The 12073-nt window shown below is 39.4% G+C and overlaps 1 protein-coding gene across 1 annotated transcript in view; it reads right to left on the bottom strand.

Annotated features, from left to right (window-relative positions):
- Positions 1 to 1073: 1073 nt before the first annotated feature.
- Positions 1074 to 12073, bottom strand: part of MRPL1 (mitochondrial ribosomal protein L1) — a 102258-nt gene continuing 91258 nt past the window's right edge. Inside the window, exon 9 of the mRNA XM_045996550.1 lies at positions 1074 to 1265. Coding sequence (XP_045852506.1) covers positions 1132 to 1265 — 134 coding nt within the window. The 3' untranslated portion in view covers positions 1074 to 1131. The remainder of the gene's footprint in view (positions 1266 to 12073) is intronic.

The following is a 12073-nucleotide window of genomic DNA, read 5'->3' on the forward strand; positions in this document are numbered from 1 at the left end:
CACAGTGGGTGTTACTAAGCCCACCAACAAACTTTTCAACACTATCACTTCATGAAAGAAGCATGTGAACATCTGCAAAAAAAAGGCAGTCTCTGAGTAAAGGACATCATCCCCCAAAAAGGACAGTGAGCAACTGCTTGACAAAATTATCCTTGTTTTCCATTTTGCCACCTACCAGTAAATACTTAAAGACCAACAACAGTTTGCAAACTGACACTTGATGAAAGACACTCAACTTCCTAGCCTGACTCTTCTCCATTACAGGAAGTTGTTCTATCTACATCATGGGATGTTCATTCAACAAACACTAACCAAACCTACTAGTTGCTATTAAAGGAATTTAAGCTCAACATGATTCACTGTGTATATTTTGCAAGGTAACATTAACTTATATAGTACTGTTATTACAAAAAACCCACACAAATATTATAAATTAATTCCTACAAGGAAAAAAGATTTCCCTCCGTTTCAATGTCTAGGTCATTTTCTGTACTCACGCTATCACAAATGACATTTAGAATTTTAGAATAAACATATGCCACACTTTCTCTTTAGAAAATAGTCATATTTGTGATATAGCTCATGACTCTGCCATTCTCTGTCTCATGAAAATTAAGAATATTACTTTTCTCTCAGATAGTATGGCTCCCAAGGGAAAGTTACTAAGCTAGAAATTGCTGCTATAATTACCAGCATGCAGACTCTGAATTCTAAGGAAGACAATTTAGGAAGATTTAAAATATAGATTTAGACAGAGAAAATTTTATTTCCTTATTTTTGAAAGTATTGTGGGGTGCCTGGGTGGCTCAGTCAGTTAAGTGTCTGCCTTTGGCTCAATTCATGATCTTGGAGTCCCAGGATCAAGCCCGCATCGGGATCCCTGCTCAGTGGGGAATGGGCTCCTTCCTCTGCCCCTCACCTTGCTCATGCTCTCTCTCTCAAATAAATATATAAGATCTTTAAAAAAAAAAAAAAGAAAGAAAGAAAGAAAAGAAAGTAAGTGTTGTAAGATTTTCCAAGTGTTAAAATTCACTGTCAAGTACAACGATTGAGAAATAACAAGACACCAAACGTAGAAATTACATAGTTTTATAATTTTCTCTGTTGCTTCTTAATCCACTGACAATAATTTCATAATATAATATTTTTAGGCATCTTCTCATTACTTTCTTCGGTTTCTACTTCTTTAGGCAACAATGGCTTGATCTTTAGTAACAAACCTTCACTTGTTGAACTACGAAGGAAAGCTCGTACCACGAAAGGTCCTGGAAACAAGGACAAGAATCAACTTTTATTTTATTCCACAAATATATGCGCCAATAGAAACATACAACAACAAACCTTATAAAACTTACATTATATTTTCCCCTTGAAAAGTACTGATATTACTGAAGTAATATTTTTAATTACAAGGAATATCATCTCATGTCTAGAGTAGAAGACTACCTGTACTCTAGCAAACTATCCTTGAAGCTACACATTCTGTAATAATTCGTTTCTCTCTTCCAGGAGATGACCACCTAGAATTTATCTTACTGCAAAGCTGAAAGTGAAGGGAGCAGGTGGTAATATTTACATTTGATGGCAATAGCACCGATACTATTCTGCGTTATTGAACATTTAGTAAAATTCCCTAAAAATTAAAAGGCTTTTCATAAGGAAAGTTAAGGGACTTCATTTAAAATGTCAAAAAAAGATGGATAGCCGGGACGGCAGCATAGGAAGAGCGTTAGCGCAGCTCTCTCACAGACACAGCCAAGCGACAACTACATATGGAATACACTCCGTAAAGAAGTCCGGAAGACTACATGAGCAGCACATCCATAACAGAAGGTTCAAGGGCTGCACTGCGAGAGGCAGGAAAGTCAGAGATCACACTCTCTGCAAAAGCCCCGTCCCAGGCAAGGTTACCGACAATAAGGAGGGATCTCAAAAATACAGAGCTTTTCCCTGATGACCAAGGGTTTTGTCTTCCACACCAGGCACTCCAACCACTGTGTCCTGTACCAGAGAGATGAGCTCCCAGAATTATGGCTTTGAAAACCAACAGGGTGCATCCAGGAGAACTGTAGAACTGGAAAGAACAGAGAACGGACTCTGGGTTCACACACAAACTCACTCCACAACCTCGTGCAAAAAAGCAGCAGTCTGAAAAGCCTCTAGACTGTATGTGAAGGAAACCCCCTTATTAATCCTAAAGCAACCTGGAGAGCAGGAACCTGCTGAGACTCTCTCTGGGGATGAAAGTGCAGGTAGATGGCATTGTTGCAATCTCATTTAACCTTGCTCATGTCTGCGCTGGCGGGAGCCATGCTGGCAATCCCACTCTAACCTAATGCCACTGGGCATGCTCTGCACCCCCACGCCACAGCCACAGCAGAGCTGGGGGGCCAGAGCCCCATGCACTATGACCTCACTGTACTGCAGCCAAAGCACAACCAACCAGGTGAGCAGCCGCACCCTAAAATGAAACCTGTTGCACAGCCAGTCAGGTGAGACCCCACCCCGGCTCCTTCCTTCCTTCCTTCCTTCCTCACAGGTTACAGACAGACAAGCACCCCACATCCATTCCACCCCAACCCACACACAGCTGACAGGTGTGTGAAGTCCACACAGGGGATGCCCCTTGAGCACCTGGCTCCCTCGTACTTCTAAGCCCCACAGAAAATCTTGTACACAGGGCCACTCCCTCAAGACTGGGAAGAGGGAGTTATTGCAATACAAAAGAACAAAGCAACACCTCCAAAAAAGACTTTAATGAAATGGAGATAAGTAATCGACCTGATGAAGAGATCAAAGTAATAATGGTCTTAAAGATGCTTACTCAGGAGAAGAATGAACGAACACATGGAGAACTTCAACAGAGAGAGAGAAAATATATGAAAGTCCCAAACAAAAATCACAGAGCTGAAGAATAAAATTACCGAACTGACATACACATGAGGGGTCAACAGTAGGCTGGATGAAGAACAGATCACTAACCTGGCAGACACAGGAATGGACTCACCCAGACAAGGGAACAGAAAGAAAAAAGAACTTTAAATCGTGAAAATAGCTTAAGGAACACACAGGACAACATCAAGCAGAATAACTTTCTCATTATAGGGGTCCCAGAAGGAAAAGAAAGGGGCAGAAAACCTATACAAAGAAATAATAATTGAGAAACCTAACTTGAGGAATGAAATCAACATCTAGATCCCAGAAGGTCCGAAAGTTTCGAGAGATGAAACCAAAGAGTCACGCCAAGACATGTTATAATTAAAATGTCAAAAGTTAAAGAGAGAGTTCTTAAAAGCAGCAGGAGAAAAACAACTTGACACATACAAAGGAAACCTCATAGAGTTATCAGCAAATTTTCAGAAGAAACGTTGAAGGCCAAATTGACCAGCAAGACATATTCGAAGTTCTTAAAGGAAAAAACTTAAAACAAAGAATACTCCACCAAGAAGGTTATCATTCATAATAGAAGGAGAGATAGTTTTTCAGGTAAGTATAAGCCGAAGGAGCTCATGATCACTAAACCAACCTTATAAGAAATGTCAAAAGATGGGGGCACCTGGGTGGCTCAGTGGGTTAAGCCTCTGCCTTCGGCTCAGGTCATGATCTCAGGGTGCTGGGATCGAGCCCCACACCGGGCTCTCTGCTCAATGGGAGCCTGCTTCCTCCTCTCTCTCTGCCTCCCTCTCTGCCTACTTGTGATATCTCTCTCTCTCTTTCTCTCTGCCTACTTGTGATCTCTCTCTCTCTCTCTGTCAAATAAATAAATAAAGCCTTTAAAAAAAAGAAATGTCAAAGGAACTTCTTTAAGCTGAAATGAAAGACTACTAATAATGACAGGAAAACATACTAAAGTAAAAATCTCACTGGAAAATATATTGTAAAGGTAGTACATTTACTCACTTATACAGCTAGCATAAAAGTCAAAGAAGAAAAGTGGTAAAACTAAAACTATAATAATTAGTTAAGGGATACATAAAATGAAAAACTATAAAACGTGACATAAAAACCATAAAATACAGAAGGTGAAATAAAAATGCAGAGTTCTGGAATGAGTTTCAATTAAGTTGCTACCAACTGAAAACAGACTGCTATATACATGGAATGGTATATGTGAACCTCCTGGTAACCACAAAGAGAAAAACTTGTCACAAATATAAAAAGAAAATGAGAAAGGAATCTAAACATAACATTAAAGGAAATTAACAAATCAGGAGGAAAGAGAAAAGAAGAAAGAAACAGAGAGGGACAATAAAAACACCCCAGAAAACAACCAAATGGCAATAAGTACACACCTATTAATAATTACTTTAAATGTAAATGGTCTAAATCCTTTAATTAAAGACAGAAAGTAGCTGAATGGATTTATAAACAAAAACAAGGGACACCTGGGTGGCTCAGTTGGTTAAGCATCTCCCTTTGGCTCGCGTCACAATCCCAAGGTTCTGGGATGGAGTCCCGCATTGAGCTCCTTGCTTATTAGCAGGGAGCCTGCTGCCTACCACTCCCCCTGCTTGTGCTCGCTCGTTCGCGCTCTCTCTGACAAATAAAATCTTAAAAGAACACACACAAAACCCAAAAAACAAGACTCTAGGCCCTGCTACAAGAGACTCAGCTCAAAAGTGGAGCTTTTGAAATAAAATCTAAAAAGAAAACAAACAAAAAAGGAGTAAGGACTGAGAGTAAAGGGATGGAAAAAGATATTCCACGTTAAGTGGAAACAAACAAAAAGCTGGTTTAGCTGAACTTACCCAACAAACCGATTCTATTTTTATTTATTTTTTTTAAGATTTTATTTATTCATTTGAGCCAAAGAGAGAGAGAAAGCAAAAAGCAGGGGGAGAGGTAGAGGGAGAAACAGACTCCCTGCTGAGTGGAAGCTGGATGTGGGGCTAGATCCCAGGCCCTGGAGATCATGACCTGAGCCAAAGGCAGACGTTTAACCATCTGAGCCACCCAGGCACCCCAGCAAAACTGATTTTAAAACAGAATGTAATAAAAGACAAAGAAGGTTATTACATAATGATAAAAGGATCAACCTGGCAAGAAGATATACTATTATAAATATGTATGTACCCAACATAGGAGGATCAAAATATATAAAGCAAATATTAATAATCTTGAGGAAAAGATTGACAGCAGTAGTAGGGGATTTTAACGCTCCACTTAAACATCAATGATCACCTAAACAGATAATCTATAAGGAAACATCACCCTTAAACAACACATTAGACCAAATGGACTTAATAGATTTACACAGAAGATTCCATCCGAAACAGAGCACACATTCTTGTCAAGAACACATGGAACATTTTCCAGGACAGATCAAGGGTTAGGCCACAAAACAACTCTCTATAAATTTAAGACTGAAATCACATCAAGAATCTTTTCTGACCACAATGGTATGGAAACTAGAAGTCAATTACAAGAAAAAGAATGGAAAAAACACAAAAACGTGGAGATTAAATAACATGCTACAACAACGGATCATCAAAGAAATAAAAGGAAAAATTTTAAAGTACCTAGAGACATGTGAAAACAGAAATACAACATACAAAAATCTATGGGATGCATTAGAAGCAGTTGGAAGAGAGTTTATAGCAACACAGGCCTACTTCAAAACACAAGAAAAATCTGAAACAACTTAACTTTAAACCTAAAGGAACTAAAAAATGAAGAACAAATGAAACACAAAGTTAGTACAAGGAAAGAAATAATAAATATCAGAGTTGGGGTGCCCGGGTGGCTTAGTGGGTTAAGCCTCTGCCTTCAGCTCAGGCCATAATCTCAGGGTCCTGGGATCGAGCCCCACATTGTGCTTTCTGCTCAGTGGGGAGCCTGCTTCCTCCTCTCTCTCTGCCTGTTGCTCTGCCTACTTGTGATTTCTCTGTCAAATAAACAAATAAAATCTTTAAAATAAATAAATAAATAAATATTAGAGTGGAAATAAGTGGAAAAAAAGAGAAAGAAATGAAATAGACCTAAAAAGACAATAGAAAAAAATGAATGAGGGGCATTTAGCAGAGAGCCACTCTCTCTGGGATAGAGTCCCTCATCGGGCTCTCTGCTCAGTGGGGAGCCTGCTTCCTCCTCTCTCTCTCTCTGCCTCTCTGCCTACTTATGATCTCTATCTGTCAAATAAATAAATAAAATCTTTAAAAAAAAAAGAAACAAAATTGACAAATCATTACTTAGACTCACCAAGAAAAAAAAAAGTCAGAAATGAAAGAAAATTATAACTGATAACACAGAAATACAAAATCCTAAGACCGCTATGAACAATTATATGCCAACAAACTGGATAAGCTGCCAAAACCTAGCAAATACTTAGAAACAGGGGCACCTGGGTGGCTCAGTGGGTTAAAGCCTCTGCTTTCGGCTTAGGTCATGATCTCAGGGTCCTGGGATCGAGCCCTACATCGGGCTCTCTGCTCAGCAGGGAGCCTGCTTCCCTCTCACTCTCTGCCTGCCTCTCTGCCTACTTGTGATCTCTGTCTGTCAAATAAATAAATAAAATCTTTAATAAAAAAAATACTTAGAAACAAACAAGTTCTTCCAAGACTGAATCGGGAAGAACAAAAACCATCTGAACAAACTGATAATAGCAAAGAGACTGAATGACTCAGTAATCAAAAACCTCCTAACAAACAAAAAGCCAAAACCAAATGGCTTGACTGGTGAATTCTGACAGACATTTAAGGAAGATTTAGTACCTAACTTCCTTAAACTTTTCCAAAAAACTGAAGAGGACAGAATGCATCAAAACTCATTTTATGAGGCCAGTATTATTACCCTGACACCAAAATTAAACAACACCATCACAAAAAAAAAAAGAAAATTACAGGTCAATAACCCTGATGCACACATATGTAAAAGTCCTCAACAACATATTAGCAAACCCAATTCAAATATACATTAAAAGAATCATAACCATGATTAAGTGGGATTTATTCCAGGGAAGAAAGGCCGGTTCAACATGTATACATCAATGTGATACAGATTAACAAAATGTAAAATAAAAATCATATGATCACCTCAATACATGCAGAAAAACCATCTGACAAAAGTCACATCCATTTACAATAAGAACTTTCTACAAAGCAGGTAAAGAGACAACATACACACCTTAACATAATAAAGGTCATATACAATCCCACAATTAATATCAGACTAAACAATGAAAAGCTAGAAGCTTTCTCTAAGATCAGGAACAGAGACAAGGATGCCCACTCTCCCCACTGTTAGTCAACACAGCACTGCAATTCCTAGTCACGGCACTTAGGCAACAACAACAACGAAAAGGCACTCGTATAGGAAAGGAAGATGTAAAACTGTCCGTTTGCAGCAGACATGGTATTATATATATAAAAAAAAAATGACGACTACACCAAAAACCGATTAGAATCAATTTACTAAAAAAATTTAGTAAAGTGGCAGGAGACATGGAAGGGGCAAGACGGCAAAGAAGCAGGAGACCCTGTTTCAACTGGTCCCCTGAGGCGAGCTAAGTGTCTACCAGAACACTGTGAACACCCGTGAAATCAGCCTGAGATGAAGATCAGATACTTCCGGATCTCTGCGGGGGCAGAGGCCACCAGTGGAGAGGTCAAGCAGAGTGGGAACTGTTGGGACTGCTATCAGAGGATAATCAGAGCATGAAGGAGCCACCACAAGCGACTCACTGGAAAGTAATGCCCCAATAAGGAAGTGTCCCATGCTTGGGGACCAGCATCAACCTGGAGTCTAATGAAAAGCACTCAAAGAGAACAAAAGGTCTTAAGGTGCAACTGGTGGGATCAAATGGCCCCGGGCACGGTCCTAAGCCCATGGTCCCAGCCTCAGGGGTCGCACCCCCGCCTGCCCGAGAGAGCCTGGTGTGGGCGCCGGCAGGCAGTCTCTGAAACCGCAGGCTTCTGCGACCTGTACTGCTGCTGACCCCAGACAGCAGTACCGACAGCCGCCAGGATCGGGTGCCCCCAGACCAATATACTTGTGGTTTTAGAGGCACGAGGAGTGCAGAGACAAGCAGGGACATCAGGCAACCACATAGTGGCTTGGAGTCTGCATCAGCTGTGGAAGGTTACGGTGTTCAGCAGAGATTGCAGAGGGGGAGACTGTGTGTTCTGGACCATCCAGGGGCGATCAGACTGAGGCTTCTCTCTGAGGCCGAGGACTGAGTGCAGACAGTTTACTTTTTGCACTGGCCCTCTGAAAAGCTGCAAAAAGCTGCCCAAGAACAAAAACCTCCAGAGTACAAAAACCTGAAAAACACGTTTCCACAGAGCCCAGCCCCTTGATAGAAGGCAGGGTGACTCAGCCCAAGCACGACTGACTGAAAAATAACACGCAGGCCCTGCCCCCAGAAGACAAGCCAAAAGAACGAGAGGACAACCACCACAGGGTCCCCATAAAGCTGTAAAACCCCAACATCAGGGGAAAACAATATATTAAGCTCCCAGTATTGCCCTAAAATGTGTATATTTCATAGATACAATTTTTTTAATTAGTTTTCACGATTCTTTTACTTTTATTTTTTTAACCTACTCACCATTACAACTAGATATTAAATACTACATATTACATGACAACTTTTTAACTTGAACTTTTTTATACATATACCTGGGTTTAATTTTCTTTTTTTTTTAAAATATATAGATATAATAAGCTTCAAGGTAATCCTTTTTTCTTATTAAATGCTATTCCTATACATAAGCTATTTTTAATTTCCCTGTATCTCTGGAAAGTTGAGTCCTTTAACAAAGATAAGATACCCCCAGGAAATACTGAAATAACCTTCCTTGCCCACATCAAGGGTTTATAACCACCTTCTCATCTTATTCTTCGGTCATCTTACTCCTTCTGTATATTTGTTTTTGTTTTAGTACCATATAAATCTTATTCTTGGGGTTCATTTTGGCTGAGTTTTTCTTTTTTTTCTTTCTTGTCTTTTACTTTTGTCAGTCTTTCTGTTTGTTCATTTTTGGTTTATGTATATTATAAATGTTACTTTGGGGACTCATTTTGGCTTTTTTTCCTGTCTTTTTCTCTTTTTTTCATTTTTCTTTCTTATTGGTGGTAACTTCCAATTGCTCCAAAACTTTCCAAGGGGCACCTTTACTGGATCATGTTCAATATATTAGGCTATATATCCCCTCAACCACCTCTCACCAAAATGACTAGGAGGAAGAACACCCAAAAGAGGAAAAATTCAGAGACTGTGACCTCTGCCACAGAACCATTGGATATGGACATAAGCCATATGTTGGAATTGGAATTTAGGGTAAAAATTGTCCAGGCAATGGCTAGGTTGGAGAAGACCATTAGTGGCAACATAGAATCTCTAAGAGTGGAAGTGAGAGCCATCTAGCAGAAGGTAAAAATGTTATCAAGAAGATCCACTCTAATCTAAATACTCTAACAGCGAGAGTAACCGAAGCAGAAGGCTGAATTAGTGATCTAGAAGACAAAATGATAGAGGAGGCCTGGAACAAACGATGTAGAAGCCATGAAAAGAGAATTAAGGAAATAAATGATGCAATGAAACATTCCAGTGGCAGAATTATTGGGATTCCTGAGGGGGTGGAGAAAGAGAGAAGATTAGGAGATATAGTTTAACAAATACTGGATGAAAATTTCCCTCATCTGGGGACTGGAACAAATGTACACGTCCTAGAAGCAGAGAGGACACTCCCAAAGATCAACAAGTCTAGAAAGACCTCAAGGCACTTAATTGTGACATTCACAAATCATAAATTCAGACAGGAGATCTTAACGGCAGATGGGGGAAGAGATTCCTTACGTACAGAGGAAAGAGGGTCAGAATAACGTCAGACCTGTCCACAGAAACCTGGCTAGCCAGAAAGGGCTGGCAAGACATACTCAGGGCACTAAATGAGAAGAATATGCATCCAAGTATACTTTATCCAGCAAGGCTGACATTCAGAATGAATGGAGAGATAAAGAGCTTCCAAGACCAGCAAGGTCTAAAAGACTATTGACCACCAAGCCAGCACTACAAGAAATACTAAGGGGAATCTATAAAAGAAGAAAGAATCCAAGAGTGATATAGAACAGAAATATACAGAGACAATGTACAGAAACAAGGACTTCATAGGCAACATGATGTTAATAAAAACTTATCTTTCAATAATTATTCTCAATGTGAACAGCCTAAATGCTCCCATAAAAAGGCACAGGGTTGCAGACTGGAAAAAACAACAGGACCTGTCCGTATGTTGTCTACAAGAGATACATTTTGAACCTAAAGATACATCCAGACTGAAAGTGAATGGATGGAGAACCATCTTTCACGCCAATGGATCTCAAAAGAAAGCTGGGAGATGAATTAGATTTTAAACTAAAGACTGTAGTCAGAGATACAGAAGGACACTACACATCATTCTTAAAGGGCCTATCCAACAAGATCTAACAAATGTAAATATTTATGCCCCCAACATGGGAGCAGCCAACTACATAAGCCAACTGTTAAAGAAAATAAAGTCATATTGATATGAATACATTAGTTTTAGGGGTTCTTAACACGCAACTCTCAACAACAGATCATCTAAGCAGAAAATCAACAAAGAAACAAGAAGTTTGATCAACACGTTGAACCAGAAGAACCTCATAGATATATACAGAACATTCCACCCTCAACCAACAGAATACTCATTCTTCTTGAGTGCACATGGAACTCTCTCCAGAATATACCACATACTGGGTCACATATCAGGGCTCAACCAATACCAAAAGAACTGAGATTATTCCGTGCATATTCTCAGACCACAATGCTTTGAAACTGGAACTCAATCACAAGAAAAAGTTTGGAAGGAATTCAAACACTTGAAAGCTAAAGACCATCCTGCTCAAAAATATTTGGATCAACCAGGAAATCAAAGAGGAACTTAAACAATTCAAGGAAACCAATGAGAATGAAGACACATTGGTCCAAAACCTATGAGATATGGCAAAGGCGGTCCTAAGGGGGAAATATAGTCATCCAAGGCTCACTAAAAAAACCTGAAAAATCCCGAATACACTAACTCTCTTTACACCTTAAAGAACTGGAAAATCAACAACAAATTAAGCCAACCCCATGTACAAGAAGGGAAATAAGATTAGAGCAGAGATCAATGAGTTAGAAACCAGAAATACGGTAGAACACATCAACGAAACTAAAAGCTGATTCTCTGAAAGACTTAATAAGATCGATGAACCACTGGCCAAACTAATCCAAAAGAAAACAGAGAGGACCAAAATTAATAAAATTATGAATGAAAGGGGAGAGATCATGACTAACACCAAGGAAAATGAAACAATCATCACAAAGTATTATCAACAGTTATATGACAATAAGTTAAGCAACCTAAAAGAAATGGATACATTCCTGGAAACCTATAAACTTCCAAGACTGAAACAGGAAGAAACTGATAACTTGAATAGACCAATATCTACTAATGAGATTGAAGCAGTGATCAAAAACCTCCCAAAAAACAAGAGCCCAGGACCTGACAGATTCCCTGGGGAATTATAACAAACATTCAAAGAAGAATTATACCTATTCTTCTGAAGCTCTTTCAAAAAAGAGAAAAAGAGGGAAAACTTCCAGACTTTTTCTATGAAGCCAGCATTACCTTGATCCCCAAACTAGGCAAAGACCCCACCAAAAAGGAGAATTTCAGACCAATATTCCTGATGAATATGGATGCCAAGATTCTCAACAAGATGCTAGCTAATAGGATCCAACAGTACATTGAAGATTATCCACCATGACCAAGTGGGATTTATCCCTGGGATGCAAGGGTGGTTCAACATTAGCAAGTCAATCAATGTGACAGAACAAATCAATAAGAAAAGAGAGAAGAACCATATGGTCCTCTCAATTGACGCAGAAAAGCACTTGACAAAATACAGCATCTGTTCCTGATTAAAACTCTTCAAACTGAGGGACAGACGGGACATTCCTTAACTTCATAAAATCTATCTATGAAAAACCCACAGTGAATATGATTCTCAATGGGGAAAAACTGAGAGCCTTCCCTTTGAGATCAGGAACATGACAAGGATGCCCACTCTT

The sequence above is a fragment of the Meles meles genome, chromosome 2 (assembly GCF_922984935.1).
Source record: "Meles meles chromosome 2, mMelMel3.1 paternal haplotype, whole genome shotgun sequence".
Classification (NCBI taxonomy): Eukaryota; Metazoa; Chordata; class Mammalia; order Carnivora; family Mustelidae; genus Meles; species Meles meles.